We start from the raw sequence: 18,357 nt of genomic DNA, 5'->3' as shown, positions 1-18,357 counted from the left end.
TGTTCCTTTCTAAAATAGCCTACCGCTTATATAGGCCTACAATCAGAAAGTCTTCCAGTTTTGTGGACATTCACAAACAGACCGGTCAATAGTCAGGTGGCTACACAGCATTTGACCACTGGATTTACAAAACTCATTTCAGGTTTAAGAAGTGTTTCAACATTGCATCAACTATACTGATGAATACATTCATTTTTATTTGAATAATCACTCAGTATTATTCAACAATATTCAATCTTTAGAAGGCTTTTTTGTCATTAAAACACGTTAAAAAAGGCACAAATTAATGTTAAAATTAAATTAATCTATCTATCTATCTATCTATCTATCTATCTATCTATCTATCTATCTATCTATCTATCTATCTATCTAGGTCAACCTTTAACAAGGACAGTTTTGTGTATAAAATGTTTGTAAAATATATTTTAATGTGCATACAGTAGTTGTTGAACAAAAAAGGGTCATGTTACTCCAGTTCCACCCACCATCTTTGATAGAGTTGTTTTGCAAGTCTTGACTGTTTTTGCTCTAAGTGTGTCAGTTCATTAGAGCCACCCACCCATCCGAAACAACGGCTTTCCCAAAGAAACACATTAAACCAAGATTTGTTTTGACATGTCTAGTAATTCCTTCTAAGCAGGAATATGCAAAACACATCAAATTTCCAATGTTGAATAACTGATTCACTGATGGAGTATAATAAAAAGGCTTATTCAAGCACAATACAGTGAACTTCCTTAAAAACAGAGACAGAAAAGAACAAAAAGTAGAACGAGTTCAACATAGGAACATTATGAGTTGAAAGCTGAAGTGGCACACAATGATACAGTTCCTTTTTTCTGACCACATTTGAGGCTTCCTCTGTATCCCAATTTAAAAACTAAAATATTCTATCTGATTCTAAGGCCTATTAAAAAAAGCTTGTGACAGTTTATCTTGTTAAAGCACAACTGAATACAGACAGATGGAGGCCAATGTTAGGCTACTGCTGCCATAGTTTACATTTCATTCATTTCCAGAGAATAATGAGACACTGTAGAGACTAGTAGAGACTAGTAATCTTCAGTAAGTTGTATCACACCACACCTCTGAGGAATAATGCTTAAGTTTTCTGCAGAAACTCATGCCTCTGCCTGCATGCATGACTTCTCATCAGTTAGGTTCCTTCTTCATATCTGCCTTTTCAAAATCAAAACAGAGATAGGATAACTGGTCATCAGAGATACAAATAAAATCTTGTCAGTTTACAAATCAACAATTATTTTGTACCTTGAAATAAATGAAAATATATTTATCTTTGCTTTGGACAATATTTTTGTACAATACTGCTCCCTGCAGGGGAAAAAAGGAAGCTATGCTATAACAACAAAATCATTTCCTTAGTACCACAAAATGATTTCCTTATGTTTACAAGAACATCCATAACCGATAGTGATCTGGAAATATTTGACATTTTTAAACGGAAAATAAACTGAAAATAAATTAACAGGAAAACAGACTCAGAATCATAAAAAAGATTAAATCAATGTAATCTTGCTGTGAGGTGAAAATGCCTCCTGTTTGACAGTAAAAGTGGATTAAAGCAGAAATTTGGCCTCCTTTACAACTTCTGACAGAAAAAAATACAATGACTTATATATATATATAGTCACAAGGAACCAAATTAAAACATTAGAAAAACATTTAAAATGATAATTACCTTCAAGAAACTTTTTTAAGGATACAAACAAAGCATGAAGGGCACTGTGTATTTTGAAACTCTGATTTAAAGGTCTATGGATGTAATGTCTAGGCTACATTTTTATCAATTAAGCAACAGTTTAGTTGTATCAACATTAAAAGAAAAGCAAGTGTAAAATGTGATATGAAGCTATTATACAAAATATAAAACAAAAAGAAAAATATTTAAGATCACAAAACTGAAAATAAACAGGACATAAGTGTCCCTAAATAGAAAAGAAATTTGGCAGAATATACAACCACTGTGACCACTAAGAAAATTCATACAGACAAAGGGATCAAAATTTTGGTATAGAAACAGGCCAGTTCAAACTGACTATCAAAGCAATGCAGGTCATGTTCTGACTGAACACAAAATGAACTGAAAACTGAAATAGCACTCCTTTGTCTCATGCATTATGTCCCTTTTAATAATGGTTACATCTCTCTAAAAAATATTATTTGTTGCATAACCTCCAAAAACACACTATAATATGCAGCGTGGTGAGTGAAAAACTACGGTTCCCAGCAGTCTTTGGGTTTTGAAGGATATTGTCACGCATGCGCTGAACACAATTCCTCTCTCTTAGTCAGAGTAGCGGGGTTTCATAGACAGAGGGAGTCTCCTGTGCAGAGCATAAGCCGTAAAAACATCCATACCAAAGACTGAGTGTCTGCTCTGATGTTTGGACAGGATTATATATTAAAATCCTTGTAAACCATAGAGCTGGTCAGCCTGATCCACTGGAATGACTTAGAGAGGCGTGGATTGGGAACAAGCTGTTCCTTTGGTAGGTGACTGTCCAAGAAGGAGAGAAAGAGGAAAAATCTGAGAAGAACCCCCGAATTGGAGGTAGATTAAGCTGGACATGGCACACCTTCAGAACATTCGGTACCAGGTAATCCAGAGAGATGAAGATGACTCCTGAAGCCCTCCAGGCATGGATGTCATACTGAGACATAACAGTTACTTATTGCTCTTTTTGGATGATGATTGAACTCAACATTAGCTGCAGTGTCTTTGTACTATAGTAAGCTTTTGTAATGATAAATTCCACTATATAATGAGTAGCTACACGTATAGTTACACTGAAAAAAATGGTGTGGGATTTACATAATTTTTACTCCGAAATTGCTTGTAAATTGTACAAACAATTATAAAGAAACGGTAAAGTAACACATTAAACGAAATATTAGGCTACAGTATTTTCTTGTAAAACATAGGCTACTCCAATAATTGATTTATTTACAACTTCGAAAATGTATTTTTTTTACAGTGAATACAGTACATTGTGCTGTTGTGTGTAAAAAATGTTGGGTTAAATACAACCCAGCGCTGGGTAAAATAACCCGGTTGGGTTAAACCAGGGCTGTCCAAACTCGGTCCTGTAGGGCCAATTTGAGGACTTGTGACTTGACTCGACATAATCAAACAAGACTTGCGACTCGACTTTGACAGCAATGACTCGAGACTTGACTTGGACTCGGCAAGACTTTAAACCGTGTCTGCACCGGACGCGACAAAATAAAATAGAATCCATTATAATCAGCGATGCGGCGCAACGCGACAAACCCCTGACAGTAAACTAATGCTGCATTCTATTTATGACACAAAGTTCCAATGATTTTTAATGGTCGCGTCCAGTGTCAATGGGTTTAGCTGCTGTGGCGCGGCGCGTCCAGTGTAGACAGGGTTCTGATCAATGGCTGGTTACGCGTATGCTCACTCTATGATTAGCGCAGTTTTGGCACTGAGCCAGAGAGGGACTCTCTTAAATCAGCGCTTGTTAGTGTATTCATCCACATCATGTTTAGGATATGTCTTAGATATTTAAAATACACAGAATCACTATAAACCACTTATAAGATGAAGAAGAAGAGTAAGAAGCCTAACTGTGATCATTATGAACTTGTTTAAAACACAAAATACATTTAGCCTATATTTGTGTCTGAATAACTACAGTTTTGCCGTGAATAATTTTGCATGCCTCATTTCTTAAACCTGATAGGCTATAGTGAAGGAACAAAGATCATTATAACCATGAAATGAAACATGCAAAAATCCATTCACTGATGGTTTCTTATTTTTATTTAACATATGTATTAGAACTATTGTTATTTACTTTTCTGCTTAATTTCTTGTTTTTTATTTATTAACGTTCAATATCAACGTATCAGTTTAGGACTTGAAGTAGCCTGCCATAAATGTTTTAGACCTATGTAGATAAGTTATTAAATATTTGACTCAATTGATTCATTAAAACTGAAGCATTAACATATTGAAGTGGACTTAAAAGAAATGATTCATTCACTTAAGCCTATATTACATTAACCCTAACATTGATTCATTACTCAATGAAACACCACTAATTATTATATCTTTATAATTATACTTAGGCCTACTAGACTATAGTATTAATAACTTTAAATTTACTGTAGTAATTTATACGTAGACACTCGTTTGGGCAAATAGCACTAATGACTTGTTTGGGACTTGAAACTTAAAATTGAGGACTTGCAACTCGACTTGGACTTGCCTGCATTGACTCAGGACTTGACTTGGGACTTGTCTGTCTTGACTTGGGACTTGACTCGAGACTTGAATGCAAAGACTTAAGACTTACTTGTGACTTGCAAAACAATGACTTGGTCCCACTTCTGTTAATTAGGGTTGGAGCTAAACTCTGCAGGACACTGGACCTCCAGGACCGAGTTTGGACAGCCCGGCGTTAAACATTTAACCCAACTATTGGTTAAAAACAACCCCAGCATGTGTTCTGTCCGATATTTACCCAGCACTGGGTTATATTTAACCCAGCATTTTTTAGAGAAGTGTGACATTTACCTAATGTGAACTAAAGTGTAGGCAATGCTTACATGATGTTCCTCTTGGAGAAAAATACCAGGTAAATTAAGAAAATAGTCTATTTTTTTAATAGTGTTTAGTATAGATCACAAATCGGGGTGCACCGAAATTGAAATTTTGGGCAATATCACAACGGGTAATTATTATTTTTTGCATGGTTGAAAACTGATATGATGGCCGCTATGATTTATAAAAAATACACTACAGCTCCAATCTAGTATTCTGATTTTGAAACAGACAGTAGGCTACCCCTTCCAAAGGGAACTTTGGTCTGTTGTCATTCTTTCTTTATCACTAAGTAATCACTAAAAGTATATATTTAACTAATAATAGTAGCTAGGCTACTTATAATAGCTATTATTTAGTTGTTCCCCACATTTTGAACAACCCTGCTATCTCACAATACTCCATTAGGGGTCGGCAAGTAAGTTTGCCATTGGGCCAAAAAACTAAATTTGACACTAGATGGCAGGCCAGAACATAGTCAAAGGATAATTTAAGAAATTAATTGATAAAAAATACAACTACAATTGCCTGACAGACTGTTACAGTGTCTTTTGTAACTGGTAGTGAGCTGTTACTCGGTGTTAAATCCTGTAGTAGGACAGTCATTAACAAAAAGCCACATTTGTGTGGCGGTGTCCGGCAGGAGTAGCCTATGTGAGCGGAGTGGAGCGCTAACAATGTCCCCTCCGCGCTTCAAGCATTTAATAATCACTCCGCTCCGGGCTCACCATTTCCCACTCCTGATATCAGAAACAACGCTCCGCCTTTGCTATCGCATGAAAAGTATTTCAGTAGGTTTGAAATAATCACAGTTCTGTTCATTACGTGTAATAAATAAAAGTTTCAACTTGGCTTATTAGAACACTCGTGCGCAAACTTTTTTTTCCTATCACACGAGCTAATAAAATTCAGAATCAGAATGAGCTTTATTGCCAGGTATGTTTATACATATGAGGAATTTGTTTTCGTGACAGAAGCTTCCACAGTGCTACAGAATGCCAGTGACAGAACAAAAAACACAGATAATAAAAAGAGGAATTACAAAATAGAAGTAAATAAGGAATAACAATATACAAATTGACAATTATATGTACATGCATATAACAATAGACAGTATTGTACAGGTATGTTGTGTGCAAATTGAAATGTAGACCAAGTATGTATGTTAGATAAATAAGTTTATAAGTGTATAAATAGTGTGTGTTCCACAATTATTGTCAAGTGTTCATGAGATGGATTGCCTGAGTGAAGAAACTGTTCCTGTGTCTGGTCGTTCTGGTGCTCAGAGCTCAGTAGCGTCGACCAGACGGTAACAGTTCAAAGAGGCAGTGTGCTGGATGTGAGGGGTCCAGAGTGATTTTGCCATTTCTTAAACATTTATTGCTAGAGCTTTGCAAAATATCTCAAAATGTTGGTAACAGGGTTGCAAAAATCTCAAAGCCCATGGAAATATTGGTCAGTTAACATTTATTTATATTATGCATCCCTGATCGCAACTGTTATATCGTATTGAGTTTCTTCACATCACACTTTTTTGACACCACCACAGAGAAAAATCGAGGAAAAACACTATTTTTCCCAGTGTGAAACCATTATATTAAATATGAGACAGTGGGGCTATTTTGAATTGAACCAGATGATAATGGATGGCATCTGTTTATGTTAGGTTGGCCATGCGCATGCTTTGTAGGTCAGTATGATAATTGCAGTGTATTATGTTTTGATGAGGGTTGAACCTCAGAGTGTCTTTGACGAAAGAGTAGCACACCCACCGATCACACAGGTGTAGCTGGCAGAATAATTAACTCCGCTTTCTGAGAATTGTTAAAAATACTGTTGAGCTCATTTTATGGAGCCTTCAATGGGTGGTACTACCAAGAATAGTAAAGGTTTGCGTTTTGATTGCTTTAGAAAAGTGCAATAAAAATGTGATGAATGCGGAAGTCAGATGTCGAGCTGATACCAAGAGGAGGTCTTATTACCTGAACTTTGAGTCTTGTCGTCAGAAGAGCTTGTTGTTGTTTTGATAAAACAGTGCCACTTCCAGATGGATTGTAAGTACAATTCATCTTCATGCTGTACCGAACAAGGAAGCAGATGCTTCAAGTATTTTCCTAGTGGTTAGACAGCAGAAAAATGAAAAAATTGCTTAAAAAACTACATGGGGTTTCTAACAATTCTCTTTATAGATTCTCATCTTCTCCGGACCTTCAGTGGAGTGATGATTGGGTAGATCTTCCCGCATTTGTTGCTTGAATAATAGGACAACATAAAGTTAATCACCTGCGTAAAGAAAACACAATGTTGAATCTTATCTGGTAAGAATGTTTAAATCTTTCTTGTTTTTCTTTAGAATTCACGTTTGAATCCTGAGGAATACTTCACTAAATTGGAACGAATTGGTAAAGGCTCTTTTGGAGAGGTATACAAGGGAATAAACAACCGCACAAAAGAGGTAGTGGCCATTAAGATTATTGACTTGGAGGAAGCAGAGGATGAGATTGAAGACATCCAGCAGGAGATCACGGTCCTCAGCCAGTGTGACAGCCCTTATGTCACCAAATACTACGGCTCCTATCTGACGGTTTGTGGAGATTTCTTTCTTTCAGACACAGCTCTTATTATGTTACATGACATTTCTGTATTTTTAAAGGAATAGTTTACTCAAATTCCATCCTTTCAAAAAAACATATGACTTCCTGGTAACACTTTACAATGACATTAGATCAGGGGCGTAGCCATCATTTCAAAAGTGGGGGGGACGGAATGTCTAGTGTTATACCTGTTTTTTGTTGTTGTTTTTTTTTTCAGTTAACCCTTGTCTAATTGACAGGTTTTATTTTGAATCATACCTTTTTGCTTAATATGCTTTATGATTATATTATTATATATGATTATAAAATAGAAGGAAAGAAAGAGAGAAAAAAGAAAAAGAAAGAAATACAACAGCTTGTCACTGGGACAGTACCCTTAAAAGCACATCTTTGTACCTTATTTACCCCAAAAAGTTTCATAGTTGTACATTACGGTACATATTGGTACTCTATATGTGCACCTTTTTGAGTATAAGTTACAAAGATGTCCTTATAAGGGTACTATTGTTTACATATTTCAAACTGTATTTTGTGAGTGTTGTATGTAGAGTGCATGGCACACAGTAATGGATACTTGCACATTCACATACTTCTTTATTCTGTTCTGTTCTATTATACATTAGTCTGATTAGTCTATGTTAAAATAAATATCTTATCATAGACAATGCTGTAAATAATCTTTACCTCTGAAGCCTCACTGAAACTCTCTGCCTCATTCACTCTCAGCTGTGAATGCACTTCTGCCTCTGTCTATAGCAAATAAAGTAGTGTTTGAAACATCTACATACAGGGAATAGTGACATACAGAAGAAAATAACACATTAAGTACACTGCTGGACAGTAACCAATCATTTGTATCCTAAATTATTTTTTAACACTTGATAAATGATAAACACATATTCACTATTAACTATGACTTTTACTTCAATAAACTCTTCATCTACTGCTTATTAATAGCTTGTAAGGTAGTCGTTGTAGTTGTTAAGTTTAGGATTATGGGATGCAGAATATGGTCATGAAGAATACAGAATTAATATGTGCTTAAGTACTAATAAACAACCAATATGCAAGCTAATAATTACCTACTGTAGTTAAAAATGATAGCTGAGAAGTTGTTCATCATACTAATGTCATTTTTTATTTTTCTATATTTGACTAATTATGTGTTTTCTATGATTGGTCCATATATAATCCTACAAACACTTGTGTATTATAGATTATATACAATGTAAAAACAGCCAGGTGTTAAAAGCCACTCTTCTCACCTGTCACTGTGTGTCCTCCTGATTCTGCTCTAACAAACCTAGGCTGACTGTTTCTTGTTCATTCTTGACAACACATAAAAACGTCAAATTAGTGCAATAATGACAGAGCAGCCCTAAATTAAGATCGGTCCTGTATCAGATCAGTGCTTGCATACTTGATTGAAATAGGCCTACATCATGTAGAATTGGCAGAGTGTCACAATGCTGCAAACGCTGTAAAATCTCAGTTCAACATTATCTTTATTCTTATTTGAAGGGTTCTGATAACATACATACGTGTTAAAATAAAAGGCGTTACAAAAGAGTTACGGAAAAATACACTGAAAATAAATAAGTGCATGTTTGTCCAGGCAGCTTTTTATTTCTCCATATAATGAACATCAAAACTTGCTATTTATTCAGCAAGAGCAATAGGCAGAGTCACTCAACATTGTGCAACACTATTCGGATACCACATGCCAACTTACACTGCTTGACTTTTTCGTAAAAAAGGAGTGAAGAGTTTCTTGCTGCTTTGAACTCATCTCGACCTCTAATGAATGATGGATACAGCGCGGGACCGCGGGCGCGAGCCTGGGCATGTCGTGACGTCACAAACTGAGTGACTGATTGGCATGGAAACGTAAACGTCATGTATAAATGATCCTGTCTCTTTGAATTTTAAATCATTCTGCATTGCTCCATTAAAACCTCAACATGTCGAGAACACAACTGTCCGATGAAAAAGTGCGGGGGACGAATTTACTTTTTATAAAAAGTGGGGGGGACACGTCCCCCGCGTAATCTACGCCCCTGCATTAGATTAGTTTAAGCACAAGGTATCATTAACAAAAAATAAGCAATAGTTTAAGACGGAAACATTTTCATTTCTACATATACAAATACATTTTGTCACAGTCATATAAATTTGACACGAGTTCCTGTTTTAGGAATAAGAATGAATTAACAATATTCATTGTTTGTTCATGGTACTTTATTATAAAGTGTCACTGACTTTCTTCCATGAAACACTAAATCGTCCAGACTTTCAGCTGTTTTTTTCCAGACAGAAAAAGTAGAGAGTGACCAGTGTCTCAAACCATAGCTGCTATGGTTAACTGAAACTATAACTAATAACTAAATAAAACTAATAACTTAAAAATATATATATTAAATGAAAAACTTGACAAATAAGTAGAAATACTGTAAATGGAATATGTTTACATTGAAGTACTAAAGCTATTAAAATGGAAATTGTAAATTGAAAATTATATAGATAAAACACTAACACTTAAAGCCTTTATGTATAATGCATTATAAAGGTATTCATAATATATATTGTAAAGCATTATACCTTTTTATAGATAATTGTAACCAAAGTTAAAGTAATATTTACAGGTGCATCTCAAATTAGAATGCCGTGAAAGTTCATTTTTTCTTGTAAGCTATTTCAAAAAGTGAAACTTTCATATATTTTAGATTCATTGCATGTAAAGTAAAACATTTCAAAAGTTATTTTGTTTTAATTTTGATGATTAGAGCTTACAGCTGATGAAAGTCAAAAATCAGTATCTCAAAATATTAGAATATTTACATTTGAGTTTCAATTAATGACCATCCCTACAGAATAAATTCCGGGTATCTCTTGTTCTTTGAAACCACAATAATGGGGAAGACTACTGACTTGGCAATGATCCAGAAGACAAACATTGACGCCCTCCACAAAGAGGGTAAGTCACAGAGGGCCATTACTGAAAGATGTGGCTGTTTACAGAGTGCTGTATCAAAGCATATTAAATGCAAAGTTGACTGGAAGGAAGAATTTGGTTAGGAAAAGGTGCACAAGCAACATGGATGACAGCAAGCTTGAGAATACTGTCAAGCAAAGCTGATTCAAACACTTGTGAGAGCTTCACAAGGAGTAGACTGAAGCTGGAGTCAGTGCATCTAGAGTCACCACGCTCAGACGTCTTCAGGAAAAGGGCTACCAAGCCACTTCTGAACCAGAGACAATGTCAGAAGCGTCTTACCTGGGCTGTGGAGAAAAAGAACTGGACTGTTGCTCAGTGGTCCAAAGTCCTCTTTTCAGATGAAAGTAAATTTTGCTTTTCATTTGGAAATCAAGGTCCCAGAGTCTGGAGGAAGAGTGGAGAGGCACAGAATCCATGTTGCTTGAAGTCCAGTTTGAAGTTTCCACAGTCAGTGATGATTTGGGCTGCCATGTCATCTGCTGGTGTTGGTCTACTGTATTTTCTGAAGTCCACAGTCAACGCAGCCATCTACCAGGAAATTTTAGAGCACTTCATGCTTCCTTCTGCTGACAAGCTTTATGGAGATGCTGATTTCATTTTCCAGCAGGACTTGGCACCTGCCCACACTGCCAAAGGTACCAAAAGCTGGTTCAATGACCATGGTGTTCCTGTGCTTGATTGGCCAGCAAACTCGCCTGACCTGAACCCCATAGAGAATCTATGGGATATTGTCAAGAGGAAGATGAGAGACACCAGACCCAACAATGCAGATGACCTGCAGGCCGCTATCAAAGCAACCTGGGCTTCCATACCACCTCAGCAGTGCCACAAACTGATCACCTCCATGCCACACCGCATTGAGGCAGTCATTAAAGCAAAAGGAGCCCCTACCAAGTATTGAGTACATATACAGTAAATGAACATACTTTCCAGAAGGCCAACAATTCACTAAAAATGTTTTTTTTTATTGGTTTATGAAGTATTCTAATTTGTTGAGATAGTGAATTGGTGGGTTTTTGTTAAATGTGAGCCTAAATCATCACAATTAAAAGAACCAAAGACTTAAACTACTTCAGTCTGTGTGCATTGAATTTATTTAATACACGAGTTTCACAATTTGAGTTGAATTACTGAAATAAATTAACTTTTCCACGACATTCTAATTTATTGAGATGCACCTGTAGATTTGTTTGTCATGTTTTAGTGCATTATACTTTCTAAAGGTGTAAAAATATTTAATAAGTAAGTATTATAGTGAATTCTAACTGTGGTTACATTTAGTCATGAGATCATACAACGCATTACAAAGCATAAATAATGTATTAAAACTACTTTTATAATGCATTTTATAAAGGCTTTAAGTAAAGTGTTATCAAATTTTTATCATGAAAATGACAAACGCACAAAACAAAATTGAGAACCGAAAACAAAAATAAAAGCTCATTCAAAATCTTAACAAATACTATAAAAGTATATAAATAATACTAAAATTCATCAGTTATAATACTAAAAACATCAGTTGAATTTTTTGTACAACTTAATTATAATTTTTTTTGGTTTGTTGTGTTTTTCAGGGCTCTAAGCTTTGGATAATCATGGAATATTTGGGAGGTGGATCGGCTCTGGACCTAGTGAGTTGGTCTTTTCATTATATTTGTGGGTTTTTTAAAGTGAGGAATAATGTCGGAAAATTAAAGGGAAAAAGACTCTGGAAAATGTCAAGGGCACAGGAAATGTCACTATATTTAACATCCTGTAATTTGTTTGTGCACAGCTAAGGCCGGGACCTTTGGAAGAAGCATATATCGCCACCATTCTCAAAGAAATACTGAAAGGACTCGACTACCTCCACTCAGAGAGGAAGATTCATAGAGATATCAAAGGTTAGTCTGCAAAACATTAGTTCATTTTAGCTCTGTGAAGTGTCCCTACAGAAATAACCCTGCTTTTTCCTACAGCGGCCAATGTGTTACTCTCTGAACATGGAGAAGTCAAGCTGGCAGACTTTGGAGTGGCTGGCCAGTTAACAGACACACAAATTAAGAGAAACACATTTGTAGGAACTCCATTTTGGATGGCACCAGAGGTTATCAAACAGTCTGCATATGACTTCAAGGTACAAGTACTTGTCATTTAGCTAACAGGTATCATGTTCAAGTTCTCCACGTGAACATCTGTTAACTAGTGAAGACTGCTTGTTGCGTGATGAAAATAAGCTCAATTAAATATTCAGAGACAGACAGATGGCACAAGTACTGACCCCCACTTTTTTTTGCCCTTTTTTCTTTCCTGTGTCTTAGGCTGACATCTGGTCATTGGGTATCACAGCCATCGAGCTGGCTAAAGGAGAGCCACCCAACTCAGAACTTCACCCCATGAGAGTCTTGTTCCTCATCCCTAAAAATAACCCACCCACGCTGGAAGGGTCCTACAGCAAAGCCTTTAAGGACTTTGTTGAGGCTTGTCTCAATAAAGATCCACGATTTGTTAGTACCTCTTTTTTAATACCTTTATTTAATTTGTTTTAGTACCTTTATTATTATTAATTAAAAAAAATCTATTTAGTGATGTACAACATATTGGTACCATATTGGTTATCAGTAAAAAAAAAAAAAAAATGTATGTGTGTATACACATATACCTCTGTGTGTGTGTGTGTGTGTGTGTGTATCTATCTATCTATCTATCTATCTATATATTAATTTTAATATTGACTTAAATATAATTAAAAAATAAATGAAACAGTAATTGATTTTAGATAATTTTTGCTTATTTTTAAGATCTAATGCCGTCATCTGATGCTTAAAGCTAATTTTTAAAAATACATATAATTTAATAGCACTATTAAATGTAATCTTTATCAATCTCAAAATGATTTTTTTTTTAACGGTGCATAATGTTTTGATGCCTAAATTCACTTGTAGAATTTAAAATTATTTTTTTTATTTAGGCAAAATCTGCCATTTTTATTGGTCAATGGCGTACAAAATAATGTCATATAAAAATAATTATTGATTTATTGTATAGAACTGTAATACCTGTAATTCTATTAAAACTTCACCAGTGATGCCATTAGCTTTTAGTATAAACGGGCTAATTAAACTTTAAAACATGAGGCAAACTGCTTTTAGTTTTTATGATATACTGTTCGCATCCAACAGAGACCGACAACCAAAGAGCTTCTGAAACACAAGTTCATCACCCGCTACACCAAGAAAACCTCATACCTGGCAGAGCTTATTGATCGATACCGCCGCTGGAAGTCAGAGGGCCACGGGGACGAATCAAGCTCTGATGACTCTGACATGTATGTGTGTGCTTTACATTCCTAGATGAGCGATCAGCAAACCTGTGAAGTTTGCATACAGTATGTTTACTCTGTGTGTTTTCACCCAGGGATGGGGAGGGGGATGACAGGGACCAGTGTCCAATGTGGACTTTCCCCACTGTGCGGCCCACTTCCATGAACAAGTTACAGAGAGGTTTCAATCATTTAGACAATAAGGTAAATATGTTCTAAAGTCAGCAAAGCCAACACAAAAGCAGCACATAATCTGTACTATATAGAGGGCATAAAGGATGGTTAAACAGACTTTGTAGTGCCACAGAGGGAGCATGTTCACACAGTAATTTTAGTTGCGATACATGAATTAAATTAAAGTTGCATCAGAGCTGCCTTTGATAGTACATGTCAAATGGGACAGATCTGGCTATATTTAATCTGCATTTTTAAGGAGGCTCTGAAATATGTAATGCACTATAAAAATCAAAGTAAACAAAGAGTAAGTGTAATAGACTTAATTTTAAATATTAATTTGTTTAAAAGAATCATGTACAGTCTTACGTATATAGGGGAGCCATATTGTGATTGCAACGGTGCCTGTCCACTGTTCAGCCATCTTGGTTCAAGAAGTATTTTCCGATAATGATTTAAAAGAAGTATTTGAGACTTACAAGCTATGAACCAAACCAGCCAGATACAAGAAAAAAAGAAGAAAAAAAAATCACAACATTATAAACTTTCATTTGAAGCACAGACAATATTAGAAAACTGGACAAAACTAACAGAGGTACAAGACTGTGTACTGAACAGCTTTAATGAGGGAAAGAACTCTAAAATCCCACGGAGAATCACAAATGACTATTGAATTAAAAACAATGCAGATATATGTAAAAAAATGTATGTAAAGATGTTAAATATACATTTATTTAGTTAGTATAAGTTATTGTTCAAAATCAGTTCCCCTATGGAGAAAATTGATGGGCTTTTTACTTTCGGAACCCTGACTGTTGCACTCTATAGTCGATTAAAATATTTAGCCCTAGTACTGAGCCTTGCGGTACTCCATACCAAACTTGTGATTGATATGACATCTCTTTGTTTACTGCTACAAATTGATAACTGTCAGGTAAGTATGATTTGAAAAATTCAATTAAATTCCATTAATGCCATCATAATTGTTGAGCCTACCAAAGAGAATGTTAATAGTATCAAAGGCAGCACTGATGACCAGTAATACTAATTTTGTATTTCTTTTCTGACTTGACTTTGGCGGTTCATTTGGAATTCACCTGTAGTATAACAAATACATCTCAAATGTCATCAAAATACAAACTTGTAAAAAAAAAAAAAAAAAAAAAAAAAACACAGGTTAACTATCATTATATATATATATATATGGGGTGCAATCAAAAAAAAAAAAAAAAAAGTAAATACAGCTGAAATTATTCTCTTTTTGTTTTGTTTAACAGACATCAGACGTTATGAAGAGGCAGCCAAAGTCACCGTCTCTAAAAACGCTCATCACACCCATCTTCAGAGAGGTAAAGAATTCAAAAACGTACATTTATGTAAGTGAGCCTGGATCTCCTGCTTTAACATCAAGTTAACACGTGGATTATGTTCTGTATGCAGCTGAAGGAGAAGCGGCGTGTTAGCGGGAGCTTTGTATGTGCCCTGGAGGAGCTGGAAAACGCATTCAGCCTTGCAGAGAAGTCCAGCCCTGGAATCTCTGACTGTTTACTCAATAACATTATGGAGAGAGTGTGCAGGTAAACATTTAATATACAGTCTTGCCTATGTGTCTGTACACACAGTGTCTAATTGTATTTTGACTTTCTGATTATGCCAGTTTTTCAGGTCATGCTGATTCAATGCTATAAGATATTGTGCTGCGCTGTGGCACTTGCATGCGGTGCTGAATCTTCCGCAGGAGTGAACTCTGAGACTTCCTTTGTCTCAACCCTGCAGGTTTACACTCAATGGAAACAGCATGCCTTCAAAACGATGAGGTCCGACTGACTGCTGGTCAGCCCCGTCCGATGGAAAGACTATCCTGATCTCTTCATGAGCCGGTCCTCTATGCCCACCTGCTCCTTCAGCTGAACACCACCAGTCATTCCATTCCAGCTTGTATTATGAGATGTTTTTACAGTTTACTTTATATAATTTTTGAAATGTCTAAAATGAAATGTAAAATATAAAATGATGAACCAGTTTTGTGTGTATTCCATTAAATTGCATTAAGTACATTGAAATGTAAATAAACTAGTGTAAAAAGTGTTTATTTCTTATGTTTGCATGTAGGACATAAATTACATGGGGAAATGTAGGAAAAAGTTTAAAGGGATAGTTCAATTAAAATTTCATTGGAGGGACAGAAATCTCAGTTCTCATTAAAATGTCTTCATTTGTGTTTTAAAGATGAACAAACTCATACAGGGTGGGTTACTAGTAACGATTATTATTTTTATATGAACTAACCCTATAAATGGGACAAAAAGAGAATTAAATGTTTACACAGTTCAGTTTTATTTGATATCCCTTCAATGTCATAACATGAAACTTACTACATGCGGTGTTTACAGGAGCAATGCCTCAGCAACATGCTACACAAAATAAATAGTAAAAGCTGGAGAGAAGCGATTTCATCAAAACTCAGTTTAGTGCCTCTCAGAATGAGACAGGAAACTAAGGTCTTTGAGTAAACTCCCTTTTCTCGTGCTTAGCAATCCGGGATGGAAATCAACCGTTTATCCAACCCTCTTATTGCCAGATACAGAAAACCAGGAAGAAAATGATTCCAGTCCTTGCATAAAATGTACAAAAAAGGGTGGAGACCATGAGCCCACACAGTGCATTAGTGAATTAAGAGGGGTTTGACTAGCTGAGCTCATGTCGAGATGATAGCTGCTTACAGTATAGTGTTATGAGTACACAAAACAACACTGCTTAATGTGTGGCAGACTAACTTTGGCCAACCTTTTCAGGCTTATGCAAGACTTCTTCAGGTCTTTGGTTGGACCCTGTACAGCATGTTGAACGGACAAAGCCAAAAGCCTTATAAATACAACCAATAATGCAAAAAGAGGCAAAATAAATCTCCCAAATCAGATGTCGTACAGATCTGTCTTCATAAAGTGAAGCCGATAAGTAAACATAACACTGTCACACATACTGCGGAACTTCATCATGCTACTAAAACAACAAATAACTCAACTGGCCTTCCAACACAACGAGATCGTAACACATATATAGTGAGATAAGCCTCGCAAAACATATTGGTAGTAAAAAAGAAAAGGAAAACATGTTTATCAATAGATCATAGGGAAAGAACTTGTAAATTAATTATTAATGTTTAAAAAAAATATCACATATACAATATAATAAAAGGGGAACAGGCAGTTTTTTATTTTAGGATTTAGTGGCTGACTGAGAACATCTTGCATTGTTGGTTTAACTTCAACTTTGACAAAACTTCAACTTCACCAGAATCATTTCCTCTTCAGAAGGGCAGAAACTGAAAGAAAAGTGCAGTATTACACTGTAGATGACCTTCTTCCCCCATAAGGGGGTTAGTTTAGACTTGAGCTTATTATCTGTAAAGTATCTCAAAAATCAAAACTAGTGACATTTGTGAATACATCATTTAAAACATTACATTTAGTTTGGTTAGTGAATATTTTTTGGTCAGTCTTCACTTTAAATCTGAATACTAATCAGATATTTATCTTAAAGAAAATCAATGCTGTGAGATCAAAAATCAATGGATCAGAACGTAAAAATCCCCTAAATAGCAACAGTCGCTTAATAATGACCTTCAAGACATGCTTTAACCTATGCTGGAAGAGAACAGCACATACTGTACAAGCCAATTCAGCTGCCTCATCATCAAAATAACATCTCTATGCCTATCTGATCCCTTCCTGTACCAACATCTCACCCTCAGCCCTTTAAAAGTGCGAAGGCGCTCGATCATAGAACTCCAGTTTCTGAGCTACGCCCTGTAAACGTGCTCTCTGACCAACGTTACATTGTTTTTAAATCAGCGAGACACTTTTTACAGCACTAGTCCTTCATCTCACTTACTGCACCAGCTGGACTTAATACAAACCCTCTGTTTGTCAACACTCCATTCAGTAGTATTCAGTCATGCTGTCCCAGGACAAATAATACAAAGCATTTTTGTAGTCCTGTGGGACTAGATTTCTACTGAACAAACTGGAGTAACAAGAGTCATTAAATATCATCCTAATGACAGATTCATCTTAGCAAAGACCTTAAAACCTGAATACAGCAATAAGTGTAACCTTAGCAAGATAAACACAAACGTAACTTAATTCAGTCTAATGCATTTCTATAAGAATTCTTTCAGGCTAATGTGGTTCTGGAAAAGCAAGACACCACTTTTTGTTTCATTAGCAAGAAAACAAGAAGATTTCGAGAAGAGAATTACAGAGCGCTTACTTTCCAACCAACTTCTTCGGTCCGAGGTTTCAATAAGCAGCTCAAACTCCCAGCAAGCAGAGAGCTAACAATCCAGAGTCAAGAATCAAGTTATTATGATGATGATGCTTCTCAGAGCCACAAATCAGAAAGGATAAAATGATGATGGTGTGTTTGGTCCTGGCAGACAGTGGGCCCAGCCCTCAGCTCCAGGAGATCAGTCTGACACACTCAGCTTCCCCCGTTCATCTCTGCTGGGCCTTTGGGTACAAGCAGACTCATGCGTCCCGCGGAGCTCGCTGCACTTTTGATCACCTCCATCCATCTGCAGACAAATTCCAGCATGTTTTAGCATACCAAATAGTCACTTCTTTCTTTTGTTATTTCTGCTGTTCATTTAGCATTAATAATACATCAAAAATATCAATATTAAACAGTAATAAAAATACTT

General features: G+C 35.9%; 2 protein-coding genes across 6 annotated transcripts in view; one reads left to right on the top strand and one right to left on the bottom strand.

The window, feature by feature from the left end:
• Nucleotides 1–2,302: 2,302 nt before the first annotated feature.
• On the top strand, nucleotides 2,303–15,743 carry LOC306879109 (serine/threonine-protein kinase 25-like). 2 transcript variants are annotated; one of them, XM_079431825.1, is made up of 11 exons: nucleotides 2,303–2,618; nucleotides 6,945–7,175; nucleotides 11,755–11,811; nucleotides 11,955–12,063; nucleotides 12,139–12,296; nucleotides 12,481–12,666; nucleotides 13,342–13,487; nucleotides 13,577–13,685; nucleotides 14,933–15,004; nucleotides 15,096–15,232; nucleotides 15,313–15,743. In XM_079431825.1, the coding sequence occupies exons 1-11, from the start codon at nucleotides 2,589–2,591 to the stop codon at nucleotides 15,341–15,343; spliced, it is 1,266 nt and encodes a 421-aa protein (XP_079287951.1). In that variant the 5' UTR covers nucleotides 2,303–2,588; the 3' UTR covers nucleotides 15,344–15,743. The 2 variants fall into 2 exon arrangements, with proteins under 2 accessions (XP_079287951.1, XP_079287950.1); XM_079431824.1 differs by having other exon boundaries at nucleotides 2,308–2,618; nucleotides 15,432–15,743.
• LOC306879108 (FERM, ARHGEF and pleckstrin domain-containing protein 2-like) overlaps nucleotides 15,727–18,357 on the bottom strand; it is a 63,951-nt gene continuing 61,320 nt past the window's right edge. For all 4 annotated transcript variants that reach the window (XM_079431823.1, XM_079431820.1, XM_079431822.1 and 1 more), the window contains one exon: nucleotides 15,727–18,231. In XM_079431823.1, coding sequence (XP_079287949.1) covers nucleotides 18,138–18,231 — 94 coding nt within the window. In that variant the 3' untranslated portion in view covers nucleotides 15,727–18,137. The remainder of the gene's footprint in view (nucleotides 18,232–18,357) is intronic.

This window comes from Barbus barbus (genome assembly GCF_936440315.1).
Source record: "Barbus barbus genome assembly, chromosome: 13".
Classification (NCBI taxonomy): Eukaryota; Metazoa; Chordata; class Actinopteri; order Cypriniformes; family Cyprinidae; genus Barbus; species Barbus barbus.
This window is presented reverse-complemented; position numbering and strand designations above follow the sequence as displayed.

What these genes read in the sequence shown, in the direction of transcription:
- LOC306879109 (XM_079431824.1), top strand. Translation starts at nt 2,589, where the DNA reads ATGGCACACCTTCAGAACATTCGGTACCAG. An exon ending in TTCAGAACATTCGGTACCAG is followed by an intron (nt 2,619 to 6,944) that starts GTAATCCAGAGA and finishes GTTTTTCTTTAG; the next exon opens with AATTCACGTTTGAATCCTGA. An exon ending in TCAATCATTTAGACAATAAG is followed by an intron (nt 13,686 to 14,932) that starts GTAAATATGTTC and finishes TTTGTTTAACAG; the next exon opens with ACATCAGACGTTATGAAGAG.